The sequence below is a fragment of the Hibiscus syriacus genome, unplaced genomic scaffold, assembly GCF_006381635.1.
Source record: "Hibiscus syriacus cultivar Baekdansim isolate YM2019G1 unplaced genomic scaffold, ASM638163v2 tig00007043_pilon, whole genome shotgun sequence".
Classification (NCBI taxonomy): domain Eukaryota; kingdom Viridiplantae; phylum Streptophyta; class Magnoliopsida; order Malvales; family Malvaceae; genus Hibiscus; species Hibiscus syriacus.
This window is the reverse complement of record NW_024062124.1, coordinates 496,188-518,990: the sequence shown is the minus strand read 5'-3', so window position 1 is coordinate 518,990 and position 22,803 is coordinate 496,188. Positions and strand designations below refer to the sequence as shown.

General features: G+C 34.2%; 4 protein-coding genes across 4 annotated transcripts; all 4 read left to right on the top strand.

The window, feature by feature from the left end:
- Positions 1-1,155: 1,155 nt before the first annotated feature.
- On the top strand, positions 1,156-3,195 carry LOC120201228 (translationally-controlled tumor protein homolog). Its single transcript, XM_039201886.1, has 5 exons — positions 1,156-1,317; positions 2,358-2,431; positions 2,521-2,649; positions 2,735-2,892; positions 2,982-3,195. Exons 1-5 carry the CDS (start codon positions 1,290-1,292, stop codon positions 3,097-3,099), a joined length of 507 nt encoding a protein of 168 aa, XP_039057817.1. The 5' UTR covers positions 1,156-1,289; the 3' UTR covers positions 3,100-3,195.
- A 5,869-nt stretch (positions 3,196-9,064) lies between these two features.
- LOC120201184 (kinesin-like protein KIN-13A) lies at positions 9,065-14,436 on the top strand. Its single transcript, XM_039201842.1, has 12 exons — positions 9,065-9,286; positions 9,781-9,985; positions 10,125-10,315; positions 10,530-10,631; positions 10,764-10,841; positions 10,975-11,056; positions 11,742-11,904; positions 12,120-12,449; positions 12,522-12,740; positions 12,832-13,525; positions 13,755-14,075; positions 14,330-14,436. The coding sequence occupies exons 1-11, from the start codon at positions 9,080-9,082 to the stop codon at positions 14,055-14,057; spliced, it is 2,574 nt and encodes an 857-aa protein (XP_039057773.1). The 5' UTR covers positions 9,065-9,079; the 3' UTR covers positions 14,058-14,075; positions 14,330-14,436.
- A 2,401-nt stretch (positions 14,437-16,837) lies between these two features.
- Positions 16,838-18,714, top strand: LOC120201183. The gene is made up of 2 exons (XM_039201841.1): positions 16,838-17,570; positions 17,813-18,714. The coding sequence occupies exons 1-2, from the start codon at positions 16,838-16,840 to the stop codon at positions 18,712-18,714; spliced, it is 1,635 nt and encodes a 544-aa protein (XP_039057772.1).
- Positions 18,715-20,859: 2,145 nt separating this feature from the next.
- LOC120201190 (TOG array regulator of axonemal microtubules protein 1-like) lies at positions 20,860-22,292 on the top strand. Its single transcript, XM_039201847.1, has 5 exons — positions 20,860-21,254; positions 21,340-21,446; positions 21,521-21,668; positions 21,774-21,968; positions 22,032-22,292. Exons 1-5 carry the CDS (start codon positions 21,036-21,038, stop codon positions 22,275-22,277), a joined length of 915 nt encoding a protein of 304 aa, XP_039057778.1. The 5' UTR covers positions 20,860-21,035; the 3' UTR covers positions 22,278-22,292.
- The last annotated feature ends 511 nt before the right edge of the window (positions 22,293-22,803 follow it).

The following is a 22,803-nucleotide window of genomic DNA, read 5'->3' as shown; positions in this document are numbered from 1 at the left end:
AAAATAGTTGAATGATGGATGACCTACTTTACCCAATTTATAATAATATTAAATTGAAGGTTGAGCTGTTTGACGTGTCACGTCAGCACAAATTAACGGCCCAATCGATCGAAGACGAAAAACGTTGGTTAAATGACCACATTAAGTATTTTTCCTAAATTGGAGGGCTAAATTGAGTGAAAAGAAAAGTGGAGACATTGATTTTTTTTCTTCCGAAAAGTGGAGGGTCTCCTGAACCATTTTGCCAAATATAAAATTAGTTTTCCTTTTTGTAGAAAGTCGTCAATTTTATTAAAAATATAAAATATCCAAAATTACAATGAAAATTTACAAACATAATCGTAAATTAAAAAATAATTAGGACATTTTCCTATAATCATTGACACAAAAACTAGCCACTTATATCACAAAATAAATATATGGATAAATCTGACTGCATCGGTAAACAAACCACAAAAAAAAATAAAACTTTTAAAAAACCACCGACAAACCACAAATCAAAATCGAACGACTTGAGAAAAACTATTCACGAACGTAAAACACATATTCAAATCAATCTAAGTGTCCAAATAAATGAAGATAAACATGATAACAAATAAGAGTCATCTTAATCAGTTGTAACGATGTCAAATCCAATCCTAAGAAAAAAATAAACAAAAACAATGTTAAACGATCGAAAACTACTAAAAGACAGAGAAAAATATGTTAAAATGATAGAATTATTTATATTAAAAAACTAAAAAAACAAATAGAAAAGACAATTGACTACCGACAATTAACATCATAATTGATATCATCAACAATGGTTCAAGAAAATCGAAGAAAAAAATTAATTTGATACATAAAAAATGACACAAACCGTAAAAAAAATGGGGAAGAGAGAGAGAGAACGGCTACAGTTGCCAAATATAAAACATAAAAAAAACTAATTTTCTAAAATTTAAGAGTACCAAATAAAATTTCAAATATATAACTGTTAATGTGGACTTTATGCATATTTGAGCATTAAAATCTGGTTGGGCTGTAAAAGCCATAGGAATAAGATCCTATCCCAAGGCTACGTAAGAACAGACTTATCCATATTCCAAACAAGGTAGAAAGCAGAGATCCCCCTTAGCTTTATCTTTAAGCTTAAGCCCAAACCCTCGATTATAAATAGCCATCGTCTCACCATCTTTAACCCCCTCTTGCTCTCTTTAGCCACTGTCGCCTCCTGCGTCTCTCTCCGTCGCCGTACCAAAGTTTCTCTAGCTTCTCGCTTGAATTCCTCAAAGAGAGAGGAAGCAATCATGTTGGTCTATCAAGATCTTATCTCTGGTAATTTTTTGGTCGATTTGCTTTTTTTTCTTCAATCTCGGTTTGATTTCTATTGATTTCTATACTTTTTTAGGTTTGGTTTTTCGACTTTTGGGGTTTTATTAGACCTGTTTAATTATTGTTTCTACTTTATTAGGTTTTGTTTTGATGTAAGAGTTAATCCGTAAAAAAAATCAGAAATCCTGTTAAAATTTCATTTTTTTAGCGATTGGGTCTGGGAATTATGGTAATCTTGATGGTTTAAATCTAAAAAATTACAGATCTTTAAATTATTTTGCTTGGAAATATGCTGTGGAGTCTTGTCGATTGAAGTGTGTTTAACGGAGTGTTTTTTTAGCTGATGAATCTTCAAGTTTCTTCATCTTTTTTTAAGATCTAAAAAGGATTATATTTTACTACTTTGGTTTGTATTATTTGTTCAGTGATTTTTTGTTGATGCAAGTGTATTAGCTTTTGATGGATCTTTGACTATTATTAAGCCCATAAACGAACCGAATGTTTAGCGAATCGTTGTGGTAAGTTTGTTTATGTTCGTTTAATTATTAAACGAACATTAACAATTTTTTTTGTTTGTTTATTGTGTTAGTTTACATTCGTAACGTTCGTTTATTGTGTTCATTTATGTTTGTTTACATCTGTTTGTTTATGTTCGTTTATTTAAATGAATGAACAAGCTACATTCCTTAACTAACAAATATAAACAAGAAATTTTTTGTTCGTTTATATTCGTGTTCGTTTAACTTTAAACGAACAAACATGAACGTACCTGGTTCGTGTTTGTTCAGTTATTTTATAGGCCTAACTATTATGTTTAGGGTGATTTAATTTAATGGTATTTCATTGATGCAAGTGTGTCGAACTTTTTGGGATCTAGTTGAGTTGAACTAACAGTTGATTGCAACTAATGAAATTCAAAGTCTAACCTTTTCTGTTTGGTTTGAAATTTCTAGTAATATTGATGTTTCTAAAAGTTGAAATATGCAGATCCTTTTGTTATCATGCTTATAGAGAAGTTTTGAAATTGTTTTATTTTGATTCAGGCGACGAGCTTCTTTCCGACTCCTTCCCCTACAAGGAACTCGAGAATGGGATGCTTTGGGAAGTTGAGGGAAAGGTTAACATTTTGGTTTAATTGTTGAGTTCAAAAGTTTTTTATTCTTTAAAATGGAATTTAACTTTGATTTTGATTTTTCTGCTTTTTAGTGGGTTGTGCAAGGAGCTGTTAGTGTTGACATTGGTGCCAATCCTTCTGCTGAAGGTGCAGATGATGATGAGGGTGTTGATGATCAAGCTGTGAAGGTTGTCGACATTGTTGACACTTTCAGGCTTCAGGTTAGTCTGTTTTACCCTGAATTCTATCCTCTTGTATTTGGATCTTTTGAGTCGGAAGCTGAAGATTGTATTTCGACTCTTGCAGGAGCAACCTCCCTTTGACAAGAAGACGTTTGTCGCAAACATGAAGAAGTTCATCAAGAATTTGACACCCAAACTGGATGAGGAGAAGCAAGAAATCTTTAAGAAGAACATTGAGGGAGCAATCAAGTATTTGCTTCCGAAACTGAAGGACCTTCAATTGTGAGTTACATCTTACCATTCCCGTATTGTATTTTATCGAATTATTCTTGGTTTTTAGTAATCAAAACTGGGAAACTTTCTTCTTGCAGTTTCGTCGGAGAGAGCATGCACGATGACGGATGTTTGGTGTTTGCTTACTACAAGGATGGTGCCACTGACCCAACATTTTTGTACTTTGCTTATGCATTAAAGGAGGTCAAGTGCTGAGAGGTTTGAAGCACCAAGCTTGTTAAAGCTTCAGACTTTATTATTATTGTTTCCGACTCTCTTCTATCTTCTGTACTGATAAGAATATGGTTTATGGCTTTTGATGTTATGTTTTTTATTGTTTATGTATTGATTAATAATAACTTAAACCCTTGTTTTGTTAGACCATAATTTAATTGGTATGGTTTTTGGTTTGTTTTTTGGACAACTCATCTTAAAATATGTTAAACTTGCAACGACTGTTGTTAGGGTATTCCGAATTTGGATTATTGTAGATGTTTAATCTACTTTTTATGGATCTAAATATTACAAATTTAGACAACTCGTGGATCCGGGTGTTTAGGATACGGATGGACCCCATGAATTTTTTTATTAATCGGGTAAGTATAAGATAGTATTTGTTCGAAGATAATTCTTAACCTCTTGATATCGAACGGTCACACTCTTGATATTTTTTGTGTTTGAGTTTGGGTTTTAAAAAAATAACAACTATTCATTTACCATGAAGATGATATAGTTTGTGCACGAATATTCATTTTTTGAATACATATTAGCGTGAATGTAGTTAATAGTGTACATCTACTCTATTATTATTATTAGGGTATAGTATAGTAATGGTCATTGAATTTTTTTTAAAGTTTTCATTTAGATTTTTTAAACTTTTTAAACTTGTAATACAGTTCTCTAACATTTATTTCGTTTACAAAATGGCCCCCAACATTTAGTCTGTTTGTAATATGGTCTTCAATCGTTTGACGTCGTTATATTGCCGTTAGTACGTTTGCAATATGGTCACTGAACTTTTCAGGCGCTTGTATTTAGGTCCGGCAATTTTTAAAACTTGCAACACAGTCTTAAATTTCATTCTAAACCTCAAATTCCTTTTCGATCTCAAATTTCCTTTTTCGCTTATCTCTTCTCATTTCCAGCGTTACTTTTCAGTCGATGATACATGGGAAATTCTAATATAACTTTGAATTATGTGGAGATGTTGACTTGAATAAGGGTCCATTGAGAGAAGACCCGATCAAGGGACTATCAGGATCATCAACGATTCAAGGTGTAATGTTAGATATAGGTCATCTCAGGTGAAGCATAGATGTTTGATGAAATGCTTGTGAGAAAAAATTGGGTTAGAAATGCAGAGTTGACAAATACTATTAAGATGAACTAAACATCATTGTTGAAAGTCACCAACAAAGCTGAAATTATTTTGTATAAATGACATATAATAATTTCTTCGTTTAATCCTTGTTCTTAAAGATTTTCCAACAGATGATCAAATATAATGAAATCTCAAACAGCGCATTCACCTCTCGTTTGGTTTTTGTTCTTCAATTTTTTGTCATGTAAAATTGTAAACCCAAGCAGTGCTCTGTCTTTCAGCTTTTTATTTACAAAGAAAAAATGGAGGAAGAATTGCTTGAACGCAACACCGATTGCGTTTATTTCTTAGCCTCTCCCCTCACTTGCAAGAAGATATTTATTTTCTCTTTTGGGCTATCCGGAAGTAAGCTTTTCCTCTTTCGCACTTTCCCATTTTCAGCTCATATTGTGTGTTTTTGTTGAAATTTTTATGTTTCTAGAATTGTATGTCAATGATATGGATATTCAGTCTTAGTTTTAAACCAAAACCATCAATTTTTCTTTCTTTCTTCTTAATCAAAACTTTTAGTACTCTTTATGAAAGATATTCAGTCCATCAGAATAGAAGTGAAATAGGGTCCCAGGCTAAATTTTTTTATCTTCTTGTTTGGTTTTCTTTAAATCAGGGAATTGGTTGTGGGTATTGACATAGTGAAATCGCCAGGCTCAATCCAAGAGACTGTTGGTACTAGTTTACTGGGAATTATATTGATCCGACCTGTGGTTTTCGGCGTCCTGTGAGCTCGTATTCTTTTTAATAAGTTCATGTTAATTATGAGAATGATATATCGTGAACGAATTAATTTTTTACATGTTTTGAAAATTTTACAGTTGAATTGTATTGAATTATAGCTTTAGAAGACAACTCTGCATGCAAGTAACTCGAAAGGCGTCATGAAAGCTTAATATATTTGGAGCAGCTACTTGACCCTGTCATGATGCCTTTCGAGTTGCGAAAGAGACTGAGAGATGAATGCGCTGTTTGGGATTTCATCATATTTGATCATCTGTTGGAAAATCTTTAAGTACAAAGATTAAACGAAGAAATTATTATATACCATTTATACAAAATAATTTCAGCTTTGTTGGTGACTTTCAACAATGATACTTCATCTTAGTAGTATTTGTCAACTCTGCATTTCTAACCCCATTTTTTTCTCACAAGCATTTCATCGAACATCTATGCTTCACCTGAGATGACCTGTATCTAACATTACACCTTGAATCGTTGATGGTCCCGATAGTCCCTTGGTCGAGTCTTCTCTCAATGGACCCTTATTCAAGTCAACACATTCACATAATTCAAAGTTAGATTAGAATTTCCCATGCATCCTCAACTGAAAAGTTACGTTGGAAATGAGAAGAGAGAAGCGAAAAAGGAAATTCGAGATCGAAAAGAAATTTGGGGTTTAGAATGAAATTTAAGACTATGTTGCAAGTTTTAAATGTTGGGGGACCTAAATGCAAGTGTCTGAACAGTTCAGTGACCATATTACAAACAAACTAACGGCAGTGTAACGGCGTCAAACGGTCGGGGACCATATTGCAAACAGACTAAATGTTGGGGGACCATATTGCAAACGAACTAAATATTGGGGGATTGTTTTGTAAGTTTTAAAAGTTGGGGGACCTAAATGAAAGCTTTAGAAAAGTTTAGTGACCATTACTATACTTTACCCTTATTATTATTATTATATGAAGATTATAATTTACCCTATAAATTATATGTTGAGTATTTAAACTATTAGTTTTGGTTTGTTTTAGTATTTAAACTTTTAATTTTTGTTTCATTTTAGCATCTCGTTTATTGAACGTTAAGTTTTTTTTAAAAAAAGTAAAAATTTATGTAATAAAATGAATTAAAATTATTGGTTTAAGTATTAAACAAGTTTTTAATGATGTACTAGAATGAAATAAAAATTAAATGTTAGGTATAATTTAAAAAAAATAAAAAGTTAGATATTAAAATGATCAAAATTGATAGTTTATGTATTAACTGTGTAGTTTATCCTAAATTATAAGCTTCATCGTTTATGTTCATTTTAGCACTATATTGTTATCGAAGAGACGATTATTGGAGCTTGTTATAAAATGATGCATTTTCATACCCATATTTCTATTAAACAAATCACATTATTCTTGGAACTTACTATAAATGATGAATTTCCATACCCATATTTCTTATTAATGTCTTGAACTCATTTTCCACGTAAATAAATCATATTATTCTTCTTAGAATTCTTAAGCAGTCGTGTTTGTAGGGTGTGTGTTTTAACATATAGAAGTTTAAGGTTTGAACAGTTGTGTCTATAGAGCGTGTGTGTTAACCTATAAAAGGTCAAAATTTGAATAGATGCATCTACAAAGCATGTGTATGTTATTAATAAGTTAAGAAAGTTTTAAATAGATCTTATACTTTATAATTTAATTATTCTAATAAAATGTATTGATGTTTCCTATAAAAACTCATAATTTTAAGTGTGAAAATTACTTCAAAATTATGGAAGACTCGTCATATAACTCCTATGTAAAGTCCAAGTTCGAATTTGAGATTCAGGAATTTGAGCTTGTAAGGCCAAGTTCGAATTCCACCACCGTCACTCTTGGTGGGTAATCTGTAAAGTCCTATGTAAATCCCAATTGGGTCTTAGGTATGCCTTGACCTTGAATTGGGGAGCCACCCCTTACCTAAACTTTTGTGTACAAAAAAATATATAACTCCTATTCACATCCAACTCAACATAGCATCAATCCAACATTCAAAGGCATGCTTTAAACACAATTCATACAGTTTATGATTTGTAAAAATTGTAAAAATGGTCATTTTGATGTTAAAAAAATAGTAAAAATTTGATATATCAAAATATCGTTTTATAACTGTTCAAAAAATTAATGATCATTTTATAACTTTTAAAAGTTTAATGATCAAAATGATACTATAAATATAGTTCAGTGACATTAATGTATTTTACCCTAGTTTAAAAATATAACGTATAATAACACACAAAATTTACTCAGTTATATATAAAATAGGTTATATCCTATTTATATAATTTTTAAAATGTAAGATTAGGTTATATAATGGAAAATTCTACCATACATGTCACACATCGAAATGTACAACTGATTTTGTATGGTAAAATTTTTAAATGGTCATTAAACTATATTAAAATAATCTTTTTGAACATTGAACTTTTAAAAGTTACATAACATCTCATTCAACTCCTCAATTGTATTAAAAATGAATATCATGTCTTTAATTATCATGAAAGGGATAACATAACATGTTAAATTAATATAAAAAATCTCATTTGAACCCTCAATAGTAAGCTAAATTTCATTTTGATATTTCTTAATATTTCGAAGTAATAATTCTAAAAAATAAATTATATATATATATATATAAACTCAAGATTCATTTTAAAAATTATAAAAGTATTTTTTTTAAAATTATAACTTTATAAATAATCTTTTAATTCATAAAATTATAATTATTTTAAAAATATGAATTTATTAATTAAAAAAAATATTATACGTATTTTTTATTTAATTGTGATTATATTTGATATAATTTATAATTTTTGAGATTTCATCTATAAAAATGAAATCATCTTTTAATAAACATCGTGATTCAATTCTTTAACTTTTGTTTAATAGTTTTAAATATATTTTTAAAAATATATTTATAATTTCAAAAATATATTTTGAAAATCTATATATTTAAAAATATTTTTCTAAATTTTTTGGAATTATTACTTAAATTATTGAAAAATATAAAAAAACATAATTTTAGTCACAATTAATGGAGCAAATGAGATATTTTTTATTAATTTAATATGTCACATTAGCCCTTAATGATAGTTAAGTGTCAATACTTATTTTCTTTTACGAAATCCAAAATTTAATACTCGTTTTATAACTTTTTTAAAAGTTAAATGACCAAAAAGATCATTTTATCATAGTTTAATAGTTATTTATAAATTTATATTTGTATATATCGGTATGTGGTGTGCGTTGTAGACTCATCCTATATATATAATGTACTATTTTTAGTTATAATTTTACGATCGATAAATAGAGTTACTTGGTTATTATAAATGAAAGCTAAAAAATTATTTTTTTTTCATTTTTAACGGTAGAATAATTTGTTTTTTACAATCAATTAACTCAGTGATATTTTTATATTGTTTTTGAAATTTTATAACCTGTTTATAATTCTAACAATAATTGAATGATCTAATAGTGTAATTTATCCAAAATTAAAACCAACGTTATTAGCCATTTCTTTCTGCCACCAAAAACGAAACTCATTATTTCAAACAAAAAAACTAATGTAAAAGGTAAAAATTTTAGCTTAAAAAACAAAAAATCTAAATGGTCAACGTTATATAATATTGCATCTTCCTTTAAGCTTTGAAATTTCTTTTATATGACCAAAAGCTGCCGTACAATCACATTGTCTTTAATATCTGATTGCAGATCTTGAATCGCCGACGTCTATTTCTCTGGTAATTCATTCATTTGTTTGTTTGTTTATGTTTTGTGTTTTGTTTTATAATTTGAATACGTGAATTTTGAGCGACTTTTTTTTAAATTTGATAGAATTAAGAAAATTGCACGAATTATTGTAAATCTCGTTTTTTGTTTCGGTAGAATTTAACTTCCATATTCTTCGAATTCGGATTGTCTCCGTCTTGTAAAGTGAAATTCAGTTACGATTTTATTCTATTTTATTGTTGTTATTGTTGTTTACGAGTTTGTTTTGTTAGCGTTGATAAACAGGCCTTAAGAGCCGGTTCCTCTGAGGCGATCGCAGCGTTGCGAGGGTGGCCAAATGCATCGCAGCAATGCAGCCGCGACGGCGCTTTACGATCACTCCGGCGGCGAGCCATTGTGCAACGGTGATTCCGCTTCTGGCAGTGGTGATGCCGATGATGCAGTTATGGCGCTGTGGTCGCGGTCTGCTGGTTTGCGGCAGCTTGCGTCTCCCTCGGCTTCCACGGACATCGACGAAAGCCTCCTTTCCAATCTCCTCATGCAGGTAACCAAGCAACACTCTGAATTTAATCTCCACGAGTATGTTTTTAAATGCTTTAAATTTACTTCGAAATTTCTTACTTGGTGGAACTTTATTTGATGAAAGCAACCGTGATTATTACAGTTTAATTAAGGGAAGTGTTTTTGAAGTTTCGACTTTCGACATTGTTCTGTTCTGCACCAAATCATATGCCTTTTTTTTTTGCTATTTATATTCATGACCAATTCATGGAATGAAAACGTTATTTTCTCTTCTGCGTGAACTTCTGAAAAATTCATTCCACTTTTTGCATGAATAGTTAGGGCGACAAGCAATTAAAGAAAATTGAAGTCCATAATTAGTTTATCATTCTGAGGCATATTATCTTATTTTCTCAAGAGTTTGTTGCTTTTCATTTCATTTTGAACACTATTTGATTTTTTTTAACAAACGCTATTTGAATTTTAAATAAGTTTTAAATGGTTTTACATTCAGGAAAAAAAATTTCATTATTGAAGGGTTATGGAGCACAATCTGAAGAAGAGAAGAAGAGGCTTGTCACGTTAATGAGGAACCTTAGTTTTAATAGGGAATTTAGATCAGAGCCATGCATTCCTCAAAGTGTTGGAGGGCAAGCTACATCTGATAGCTTCTATTCTCCAGAGTCCAGAGGGAATTTTGGATTTGGGCTTCTGGATCTTCATGCATGTGACTCTACCATTCATCTTTCGTTTTTGTGATGATGTGATTAGATATTTCTGGCTGCTGTTCCCTTCTGATATTTTTTAAATTATAAAAAAAATACTTCAATTTAAGCTTGCATACTATCTTTTTTCCGCTTCCTGGAAAGAAATTTTGATTTTTTTGTTGCAGCATGTTAACTCGGAACCTTTTAAATCATCACCATTCATGCCTGATGTGAACAAAGAGTTTGGAAATGAATCTAGTACCAGTCAGCAGCAAAAAGAGCAAGGTGATGCAGATGCCTTATGCTCTGCCAATGAAAAGGATATCAGCTTGAGGGAAAATAATGTTGCTAAGATTAAAGTTGTGGTATGTTGGTTTCTATCCATGGTGCTTCGTTTCTCTCTCCTTTCTTTCTCACCCTTCTGTAGAGATGGGGACATCTAAAATTACAGTTTATGTTATCTTTTTGTTCCTTTCATTGCCATCTTGCCTTTTTGTGTTCATTACACATGTGCTGGACGGAGTAGATGCGTGTTAATTCTCATATAAGCTATTTTTTTCTCTATATTGTGGTAAAAAGGTACGTAAAAGACCATTAAACAAGGAGGAGATTTCTCGGAAGGAGGATGACATAGTTACCGTGAGAGAGAATGTTTTGACGGTCCATGAACCAAAGCTGAAGGTTTATCCCTTATTAACAGTAGTTATGTGACAACATTATGTGTTCTTGAGATGAATATTTTTAGAACTGTTTTTACCGGTTTGATATGTTATTTCACTCTTTCTTATATTTGATTTACTTGTTGTATGAGAGGTGGACTTGACAGCATACGTTGAGAAGCATGATTTCTGTTTTGACGCTGTTCTGGATGAGCATGCAACCAACGATGAGGTAATACTTGGTTGAAATATATTTCTTTAATGTTATCCGAGCATGGTTCCTGAATAATGTTATGTTATGACCAAAGTTGTATGTTGATTTGTTAGAGCAAAAGATCTATTTATTCTATTGTTTGCTTCAACAGGTTTATCGTGAAACTGTTGAGCCAATAATTCCCATAATCTTTCAGCGAACAAAAGCCACTTGTTTTTCTTATGGGCAAACAGGTGCATAGTTTCTGAACTTTCTTCCAGAATGGCAGGCACATGTGCTATATATATTATGTTCTGTTTATCTATGCTTCATGCTATATTCGCGTAGAAGGAAAACTGATCAAGGCTACATGCATCTTGGATAGCATGTAGGCATCTATTCCTTTTTGTTTTGTCGACATTATATTTTTTACATGAAATTAGTTCTCAAACCTTCTTGGAAAGTAAATTTGGATTTAAAATGTACAAACATCTTTTTTCTATTGGATGATTACAAGATAGTATCTGTTCATAATTTTTCTTAACCTATTGACAATACACAATTGATCAAATCCAGATCCTCTAGGGAGAACATTCCCTTTTTACCATTGAGGCCACTCAATGGATTTTAAAATTATTTTGTTAAATGATGTAAATGGTGTTCTTTTAGTATTTTAAACACGATGGGCTTTAATTGGGAGGTTTAGAATTATTACTAGAAAGTTAATGCTTACGATTGGTTTGGGAGTTTAGAGACTGCAAACGTCTGATTGCATTGGTAAGATTAAACCTAAACCATGATAGTATTTTTTTTTCTTCCATTTTTGTTGTTCCTTGCTCTTTTTGCATATCTCTAGTTCGTGGTAATCGGCATTGCTACTAATTTCTGCTCCATGTCATGGAATATATATATATATATATATATATATATTATTTACAGGTAGCGGTAAGACGTTCACACTGAAACCATTACCACTCAGAGCTGCCCAAGATCTTGTTAGATACTTGCACCAACCAGTTTATAGCAATCAGAAATTTAAACTGTGGCTTGGCTTTTATGAGATATATGGCGGAAAACTCTATGACCTTCTGAGTGAAAGAAAGTATTTCCCTTTTTCCTTCCTTCCTTGCTTGTGTCTTCCATTTTATTTTTTCTTGAAGACATACCTGATTGATTTATGATATATAATGGCTTCGAAATGTCTGCTGCTCTGACCGTATCGAGCACAATTTGTCCGATATCAAGCACACCTTTTCTCTCTTTCAAGATGTAATAAAAACAACTAAATCACTCAATAATCTAAACTTCCTCCTGTAGGAGACTTATTATGAGGGAAGATGGGAAACAATGCGTCTGCATTGTTGGACTGCAAGAATTTGAGGTCTCGGACGTGCAAATCGTGAAGGAATACATCGAGAGGGGAAATGCTGCTAGAAGCACAGGATCTACTGGTGCAAATGAGGAATCTTCAAGGTCACATGCTATTTTACAACTTGTCATCAAGAAGCACTCTAAGGCGAAGGTGTCCAAGCGGAACAATGACAGGAAGGAGTCTAAAGCCGGGAAGGTTGTCGGAAAGATTTCTTTTATTGATCTTGCTGGCAGTGAAAGAGGTGCAGACACCACTGACAGTGACAGGCAAACTAGGTAAGTTCGAATTCTCCTGTATTCTTTTCCCTATCCACCTGGTTTATTTTTGGCTCGTTGAATTTTTGCCAGGATTGAGGGTGCTGAAATTAATAAGAGCCTTTTGGCTCTTAAGGAGTGCATTCGTGCTCTGGACAATGAGAAGCTCCATATACCATTCCGAGGGAGCAAACTTACTGAAGTGCTCCGTGACTCTTTTGTCGGCCATTCGAGGACAGTTATGATCTCCTGTATTTCTCCGAATGCCGGTTCATGTGAACACACTCTCAATACTCTGAGATATGCTGATAGGTATCCTTGTTTCTATAACAAACTTCCTTCGTTATAGTAGATTGTATTTACCTGTTGTCTAAGTAAACGTTATTGTTACCCAACTGAACAGGGTTAAAAGTCTTTCAAAAAGTGGTAATCTCAAAAGAGATCCGGCCGTAATTTCTTCACCACCAAGTAATAAGGAATCATCATCTTTCTCAGCTACCTCGGATGTAGATGATGTTTACGAGCAGACGCAGGAAGTAAAAGTCGTCGATACAGGTCGAAGGATTACAGAGAAAGATGCTTGTACCTTCGACTTCAGCAAACAACCCTCATCTTTTTCGTCAAGTCGATTTTTAGGTGGGAGGGAGAAAAATGGAACGGGTTCTGGACCAACAGATAGGGAGAGAGTTGAAGGGAGTAATAATTCCTATGGTGGTTCAGCATGTCAAAGAACTTGCTCATTAAGTTCTCAAAATTCAATTGATATAGAAGAGAAAGTGCACAAGGTGTCACCACCGTGTCGAAAAGTGACTCGAGAAGAAAATTCTGAGAAGATGGAGGAGAACTGGGCCAAGACTGATGGAGGAGAATCTGATATGTCTGCTACAAAATCAAGGCAGGCGAATGATGTTAATTATATCAGCTCGAGTAATGTTGGACATAGACAATGTTATCCCGAGCCTCCTACGGATGGGAATATCAAAGCAATACTCGATGTGGGAGATCAAAACGGTTCATTATTTTTTATTTTGGTAACATCTCTCTGGATTTTCTTCATTTCGCTTATGCTTTTGGTTTGTGGCAGGAGAAAGAGGCTTTAATCGTTGCCCACAGAAAAGAAATCGAGGATACAATGGAGATTGTTCGCGATGAAAGTAACCTTGCGCTTAGTGGTGAAACTTAATGAAATAATGTCAAAAATACATCTTAACGTTTAATTAAATAATTATTTTAATTTTATCTTTTTTTCAAAACACTTTAACGTCTAACGTTTCATTTTAAGATAAAATATATTCTAACTTAATGTAAACAATTAGTTAACAAACTATCAACATTCTTCGTTGTCATGATCCTCATGAACTACCAAAACACGCGTCGATAAGTTCGCGATATCATTCTTTTTTTTCACAATTAATATGTTCGTTGTGTTTTGCGTCTTTAATTCAGGAAATGAAGCTTTTGGCTGAGGCGGACCAACCAGGCAGCCAGATTGACAGCTATGTTACCAAGCTGAGTTTCGTGCTTTCACGCAAGGCCGCCAGTCTGGTGAGCCTTCAAGCTCGCCTCGCCAGGTTCCAGCATCGACTGAAAGAGGAGGAGATACTGAATCCGAAGAGAGTTCCTCGTTAACGCACTGCCGCTTTCATTGCCGCATCCGCCACTCTAGTAAGCCTTCAAGTGTCTGAGGGACGAACGCATGATTTTATGTAAGATGATACAATTCTAAAATTTTAAGAAATGATGGACTTATAAAATTTCGAGGGCGAAAACAGATTTTCAATATTAAATATATAAAAAATTTAAAATATATGATAATTTTAAATTTTCAGAACTATTCCCACCCGTCCCTCTTCGATCCATCCCTAGTCCCCCAGTCACCATTTACATTAAATATTTGTACAAACAGATAAATTCTCTTACACGAATCTACTCGGTTCTGGCAGTCTGATGCATGGGAGCTGTTTTAGGGGTCTCCAAGACGGAACTCGGCAATTAAAAAAATCTCTGGTCGTTCATGCCGGCGTCGATGTTGCTTGTTCGCATGTTTCCGGCGTATTTAGCGGCAATGAGGCAGATTCAGGTACTACATCTCCGACGAATCAGATAGTGTAATTCTTTTAAACCTTTTCATTCCTTATTTGGATTTATAACCTCAAAAGCACATTCATTGTTCATGCCATGTAATATTCTATATGGTTTTAAGAAATAAATATGTGTATAATTGTATACTTTTACCAATGATCAAAACTTCCCATTTTGAGTAACCTTACAGTCAATGGAAATGGCGCACGTTTGCAATTCTCTCTCGGCGTACATTAGCAGGTCTAATGGAAACTGAAGATCTGCAACTGCGTTCTCAGAGATTCGATTGTTCCTTCAATGTTCTTCGTTCTTCATCATCGTTTCCTTTTCCTTATCAGTTTTCATAGGTTGTCTTGGGTTCCTGATGGACTGGCGAAAACTCTTCTCATGCTCTGCTGGAAATCAACTTCGGTATTTTCCTCCAAATTTGTGCGATGGAACCCCGACTGTTCACCCACCCTCAGAAGTTTTTGAAGATGGAATTGCTGAATGGAGACTCTCACTTGTTGGGCACTTCCTCGGACCATCACCAAAATTTTCAGCGTTGCAACAGATTGTTCAAAATCTGTGGAAAAAAACCCTTACAGGGTGCTTCGGTGCAGACAAGTTACGCAGGTAACAACCTTTACCTTTTCACTTTTAATTCCGAGCAAGCTAGGAATTGGGTTATGGAAAATGGACCTTGGCATATCTTCAACAAACCCTTGATTCTTAGGATTTGGGAGCCAAACATGTCTAAGCTAGATTTTGACCTCTCTAAAATCCCTTTGTGGGTACATTTATATAATGTTCCCCTTGAATTGTTCTCGAACGAGGGTCTGAGCTATATAGCTAGTGCAATTGGCTTTCCTCTTTCTATGGATTCTGTCACAGCATCCAAATCTAGGCTCAAATTCGCTAAAGTATGTATAGAGATTGGGGCAAATGATACCATTCCTAGGTATATTGATGTCATTCTGAATAATGGTCAAACAACTAAAATTGTTGTTGAAGTACCGTGGATTCCTCCTTGTTGTAAGAACTGTAATGTGTTTGGTCACAGTACAAAAGGTTGTAATCAAATTCCTAGTTCTTCTCAAGCTGCCTCACTTGTTTGGAGGAGAAAAGAATATGTTATTTCTGCATCCCTTGATCCTGAAGTTAATACGGTTGATATTCAAAATTTAACTTCCTCTGAACTTGTTCAGCTTGTTGTTATTCCTAGTAAGGATAATGAAGGAGGACTTGTACTAGGCTCTGATTCGCACAATCAAGTTACTGATATGGTTGTTTCTAGTAATCTTAATCTTCCCACAGATTCTTCTCTCGCTGCAATAGACCCAGGAACTGCTCCTGAATTAAGAGAAGAAGTAAATATTAAGCCTTCTAAGTTTCACAAGGAAACCGTTTCTTCTTCTAATTCCCCGAAACAAGCTAAGAGGGGTAGGGGTAGGCCACCTTTAGCAAAAAAAGGTTTTACAGGATCTTCCAATAGATTTGAGTTACTCAGTTCGATTGATGAGGTTCAGCCTTCTTTTGAAAATCAAGTTAAAAAAACTCGAGCTTCTGCATCTGGGGTTGCTGAACTGATTAAAGATCTCAAATTAAAGAAAAAGTCTCACTTGGATAAACGCAAATCATCTACAGTATGTAGTAAGGGAGAAGACATGTGCTCCTCGTCACAGGGGACATGAATTTAGCATTCTGGAATGTAAGAGGGTTAAATAACCCTCTTAAGCAAGGCAGTGTCCTTAAAAGGGCTGTCAAAAATAATATTACAATTCTCTGTTTGATGAAAACTCGCGTGAAACTGGATAAATCTGCAAACATTCTTGCTACTACTTTTGAAAATTGGAATTGCATTACCAACTACGATTTTGCTGTGAATGGAAGATTATGGTTACTGTGGCGAAAAGATATTGATATCTCTTTATACTAATGTTTCGGCTCAAACCATCATTGTTAAAGGAATATTTCAGGATGTTCCTTACATTATTACTGCTATCTATGGTGGAAACAATGGAATTTTTAGAAGACATCTTTGGTATGATCTTAGTCATATTGAATCTAATTTTAGTAACCTCCCCTGGATCTTGGGAGGTGATTTCAATGTGATTCTGCATAATTATGAGAGTTCTGACAATGAACTTACGGGTATGATCACCTCTTCTGAAACGTTAGATTTTCAAGAAACAACTCAAGAACTCCAGTTGCAAGATCATCCTTATTTTGGTCCTACATTTTCATGGAGCAACAAGCAAAGAGATAATTTCTTGGCTCGGAAATTAGACAGAGTTTGAATCAATCCTTTATGGTTTGAATATTTTCCCCTTTCTTATGTGGAGTTCATGGCTCCGGGTACTTCTGATCACTGCATGGCTTTGGTGAATTTAAGTAAAGAGATCCATGTGAATAGACCAAAACCTTTTAAATTTTTTAATTGTTGGACACTCCACCCAAACTTTCTTGATACTGTGAGTCAATCCTGGAATTTGGAGATTGAAGGCAACCCAATGAAGATCTTATTCACAAAGCTTAAACGCCTCAAAACTAGTCTTAAACTTCTTAACAATGACTGTTTTAGCGACATTATTGCTAGAGTCATTCAAAAGAGAGATGAATTTGAATTGCAACAACTCCATACCTTAAACGGTGATAAACCTTTGGAGAAAGAACTTGAACTGCAGAGAGATTTTATCTTGTTAGAAGAAGTTGAATCGATGTTTTTGAAACAAAAAGCTAAGGTTCATTGGATTAAAGAAGGTGACCGTTGTACAAAATTTTTTCATTCCGTCATTGCTTCCAAGAACAAAAGACAGACAATAAGAGTCTTAGTCAATCATCAGGGGGATAGACTTGATTCTTTTGAAGATATGTCAGTGGAACTTATTGATTATTTCACAAAATTATTAGGTACTCAAGATCCTAATACTCGAGTTTGTCCACCTTCTATTCTTAAAGATTTGGTGCACCCAATTTCTTCCTTGGAAGATAAGGAAATGCTTGCTAAAGAAGTTACCAACGAGGAGATTAAAAAAGCTATATTCAGTCAAGGCAATGATAAGGCTCTAGGCCCCGATGGTTATTCCGCCTTGTTCTTCAAAAAAGCTTGGTCGGTGGTTGGAAATGATGTTCTTAAAGCTGTCAAATATTTCTTCCAGGAATCTTTTATTTATCCAGCCTTTAACTCATCCACTATTGCATTAATTCCTAAATGCCAAATCCAAGCAAAGTTTCTTATTTCCATCCTATACCTTGCTGTTCAGTGATTTACAAAACAATTACTAAGATCCTTATTAATAAGATAACTCCTCTACTTCCAGGGATTATAGCTCCAAATCAATCTGCATTTGTCAAGGGAAGAAGTATAGTTTATAATACTCTTCTTGCACAAGAGATTGTCAAAGGGTATGGGAGGAAATCTTTATCTCCACGATGTGCTTTAAAAATTGATCTTCAAAAAGCCTTTGACTCCATAAATTGGGATTTCATTTCAGCCGTTCTAAATTCTATGGAATTTCCATCTAAAGTGATTGACTGGATTATTGCTTGCTATTCGAATGCTAGGTACTCTATTGCATTCAATGGAACTTTGATCGGTTATTTCAATGGTGCTAAGGGAATAAGACAAGGCGGTCCTATTTCCCCCATTTTATTTGTTCTGATTATGAATGTCCTGTCCAATCTTCTCAACACTGCTGCTTCTAAAGGGATGTTTTCTTTTCATCCAAAATGCAAGAATATTGGACTCACTCACTTGTCTTTTGCTGATGACTTACTAATTTTCTGCAAAGGTAAGCTTGAATTTGTTTTGGGTGTCATTACAGTCTTGGACTGCTTCTATGAATTTTCTGTATTGAAGCTTAATGCTGGAAAATATGAACTCTTCACGGCTGGTATGTCTCATCACATCATTGAATCTATCATAAGTTTTACTGGCTTTAAACAAGGAAGACTTCTTGTACGTTACTTGGGTGTTTCTTTGGTCACCAAGAAACTTACTGAAAAGGATTGTCAAGCTCTTATAGATAATATCAAAAACAGAATTCACCAATGGTCTAGCAAAAATATAAGTTATGCAGGAAGGGTGGAGCTCATCAAGACTGTTCTTTATAGCGTTGCAAACTATTGGTGTCGACAACTTGTTTTGTCTCCTTCTATTATCAAGAAAATTGAACAATTGTTCTCAGATTCTTTTGGAAGGGCTCAGATTCAAAAGCTGTAGGAGCAAAGGTGAGCTGGAGGAAAATCTATAACCCAAAGTCTGAAGGCGGTTTAGGACTTAAGGATATTAAAACCTGGAATTGTGCGAGCTTGATTCAACTCACCAGAAAACTTTTTGCTGGTGAAGGTTCTCTTTGGGTAGCATGGACTCACAATAATATCATCAAGAACCAGGATTTCTGGACCATGTCTGAACCGCATAATGCAAGCTGAATTTTTAAGCGTATTTTTAAATTAAGAACCATAACCAGAACGTTAATGATTTCTTCTGCAACTAACACCGTGCAAATCTGGGAAGATATTCGGCCTAAAAATAGCAAAGTCTCTTGGCATAAGCTGATCTGGTTTTCTCTCCATGTCCTGAAACATAGTATTATTTCTTGGATGATCATTTTGGATCGTCTCCCAACCAAGGACAGATTGCAACGATTCAAAATTATTTCTAATGCTGATTGTATATTCTACCATGATGAAATTGAAACTAGAGACCACCTATTTGCTACGTGCAGGTTTTCAGCTTCCATTTGGAGTTCTCTGCTCCAACTGTCCGGGTTAAATTCTGCTTTCTCCTCATGGTCTGATCTGCTGGAATGGGCAGCATCTTCTTGGAAGGGTAAGTCCTTGATTTCGACTATTTTGAGACTCTCTTGGTGCGGTTTTAATTACACCATTTGGGAGGAACGAAATCGAAGGTTTTTACAGGGAAAAGCCGAAGTAATGAGGAAATCGTCAATAACGTTAAGATGATTGTAGGGATTGTTTTAAGTGATAGGTTCATCAATATAAACGATAGCATCAATTTATATCTATGTCGTAATTGGGGTATTGCTTAATTTTGTTTGTAAATAGGTTCCCCATTCTTTTGACATCCTGATGTATTGTTTTGTAGCAGGGATCTGTTATTTTGGGTAATAAAGCTTAATTATCCAAAAACAAAACTTCCTATTTTATCGAATATATGGAAGAGAGGTGCTCATAAATTGGGCTATTTCTTTTTCTTTGTTGAAGTCTGGATTGCTGTTTACCTCGTCTCAAATGTTTATTTTGTTATCTAAAATAATTTCATTAAGTTTGAGTAAGTTTTGTTGAAAATCAATCCTACAAGAAAGATGAGTGAAATGTGAATGTTTTGATATTGATCTTGTCATGAATGATGACGATAATGATCGACGATTCACAACCACTGACGATAAAAAAAGTGTAGTGCCTAAAAGTGAACAGTTTAAAAGTTTAATAGCACAAGTGATGCATCCTAAAATTTAGTACCTTAAACGATATTATTCTAGGCATCAACAACACCATCAAAATAATCGTGGATTGAATTTTAACAACCTATTAGTAGAATTGAAGTCAAAACCAAAGTTACCAACAACTAGTTGGTCTAATAGGATGAGACACTAGATTTTTTAAATAATATTAGGGGTTCGATCCTTGGTATTTGCAAATGGATTTAATTGAATTAGGAGGGTTGTTTCAAAAATGAACATTTGCAAAACACAATCTGAATTAACCGAGCAATATGGTGTTATTTTATTGAGTATCTTGACTATTAAAAGTTACAAAACGATCTATTGATTATAGGACGTTGTTTTATTGAGCCCATCGACTATTAAAAGTTATAAAATGGTCATCTAACTATTCATTGTGTTTCAAACTCGTATTTTTTTGTTAAAAAATTGATGAAAGTTTGATCTAAACATTAACATACTAACTAAAATATAATAATTGTTTGAGATTCTAAGATCAGATTGTATCATATCTCATTTAAACATGTTAACGTCCAGCTCAAACTGTCATCATATTTTTAATGGGAAATGATGAGTTTGGAGCACAGTGAATAGTCAAGTGAATGTTTTGTAACTTTTAATATTAGGAGGACTCAACAAAGCAATGTTCTACAGTTAGATGACCATTTTGTATCTTTGAATAGTGGAGAGACTCAACAAAGTAGCATTCTATAGTTGAGGAATCATTTGTGTACTTTACCCTATTTAATAATATAAACATAAATACATTAATGTTTAAAATGAAAAAAATACTAATTCAATACTATATTGATTGAAAATCCATGCTGATGTAAGAGACAAACGCTTTAATCGACCGTTAGTACATGGAGTCTAACGTCTCCTTTACGTACTTTCTTCAAAATTTGAATTTTCGAAACGCTCTTTAACCCTTTCCGCCCTTTTCCCCGAATCAGAAAGCAAATTCAATTTCTCAAACCCTTTTAAAATTCAAATTCTGCCTCAAAATCCTTTCTCATAGCTTTGAATCAATTTATTTCTAGATCATAGATTTACTCTCGTTTTCTTCTCAAAAGTAATGGCTTTGCGACCCATAGATAACGCACTGCCCATCTCACCGGACAATCCCAGACTCAAGAAACATGCCAAAGTGTCGATTCAAACCCAGAAAAGAGCTCCCGAGGTTGGCCTAAATGACGAGAACAAAGCTCCTTTGTCGCAACCGGTTGATGCTTCTGTCGATTACAGTGCTTCCGAGAATCTCAAACCCTTTGAAGACCCAGAATCAAACATCCAGGTAATCCAATTATACTTGAAAAAGTAAGCCCTTTTCAAGGTTTCATGATTCTGATCGTTTTGTTTGTTTATTTTGAAAATTTTAGAGGTTGGTTGAAGGGTTAGATTCAAAGGATTGGGTAACGGTTTGCGAGTTATTGAATTTTGTTAGGCGTTTCGCTATATATCACTCCGGTTTACTGCTTCCAATCCTGTAAGTTTCCCTTTCTTTTAGTGTATGCCAAACCCATGTATATTAAACCGATAAAGTGTTTGTGAAAATGCCAGAGAGAAGGTGATGTTGGTGATTGTAAAGGCAATGAAGAACCCGAGAAGTGCTCTTTGCAAGACTTCGATTATGGCTGCTTTGGATATCTTCGATGCCTTTGGTGAAAAGCTGCTCGATTCTACTGATTCTAGTGCATTTGATCAGTTGGTGGGTAACCCAAATTGACCCTGATTATCATCTCTCTTTTCAGCTTTTCGAATTTTCGTATTCATGTGTTGGAAATGATTTTAATCTTGCGGTGTGGATTTACAGTTACTGCAGTTGTTATTGAAAGCTTCTCAAGACAAGAAGTTCGTGTGCGAAGAAGCCGATAAATCGCTGACGGTGCTGGTTAACTCCATTGCTCCTTTACCTCTTCTTCACCGGCTTCACGGATTTGTTAACCATGGCAACCTCAGAGTCCGAGCCAAAGCTGCAGTTTCCATTTCCAATTCCGTTTCAAAGATGGTAAAGCTAATGTTTTGCATTTGTAAAATGTTTGAACATCATCTAACGCATCGGATATTGCAGGGATCCGAAGAAATCGGAGAGTTCGGGTTGGTTTTGTTGCTGCAAATGGCTTCCGACCTGTTGAATGACAGATTACCAGAGGCCAGAGAAGCAGCGAGAAGCATTGTGTTTTCTGTATACAAAGCATTTACGGAGAACGAAAAATCGAATCCTGGGGAGGCTTGGCAAAGCTTTTGCGAGAAGAATTTGTCAACCATTCAAGCTCAGTCCATGATCAAAGTTGTTTCTTCTTCTTCTTCACGATAGAATAATGCTATGAGCATTGAAATTGTCATGTAAATGATGTTTTTTTTACATGATTTCTGAGTAGGAATGTCGACTCTTGTTTCCTCCACTTCGTTTTTTAGTGATGGAATAATACATTTTCAGCTAATTATATATGTGCAAGAAGAAGCATGCGATCATTTTGGACGCATGACGTACATTAGGAGCGTATAAATGTTAGGTCAATATGTGTTCACCGCTAATTCAGTTCGAATACATTACAAGAACATCGATGGATTATTTTGATGAATTTGGAGTAACCGAGAAAGACCCCGAAAATTACCTCGGATTACCGGGGAGAAACAAGATGAATGCTTTTGGGTTTGTCAAGGACAAAACGATCAAGAGAATCCAAAGATGGACAAAAAATCTCCTCTCGTTCCGAGGCCGAGAAGTGTTCCTCAAGTCAGTCGCTCAAGCCCTCCCAACTTATGCGATGTCATGTTATTTGTTGTCAGATAGAGTGGTGGATGTGATTACTCAGCATATCCGGGCGTACTGATGGTCC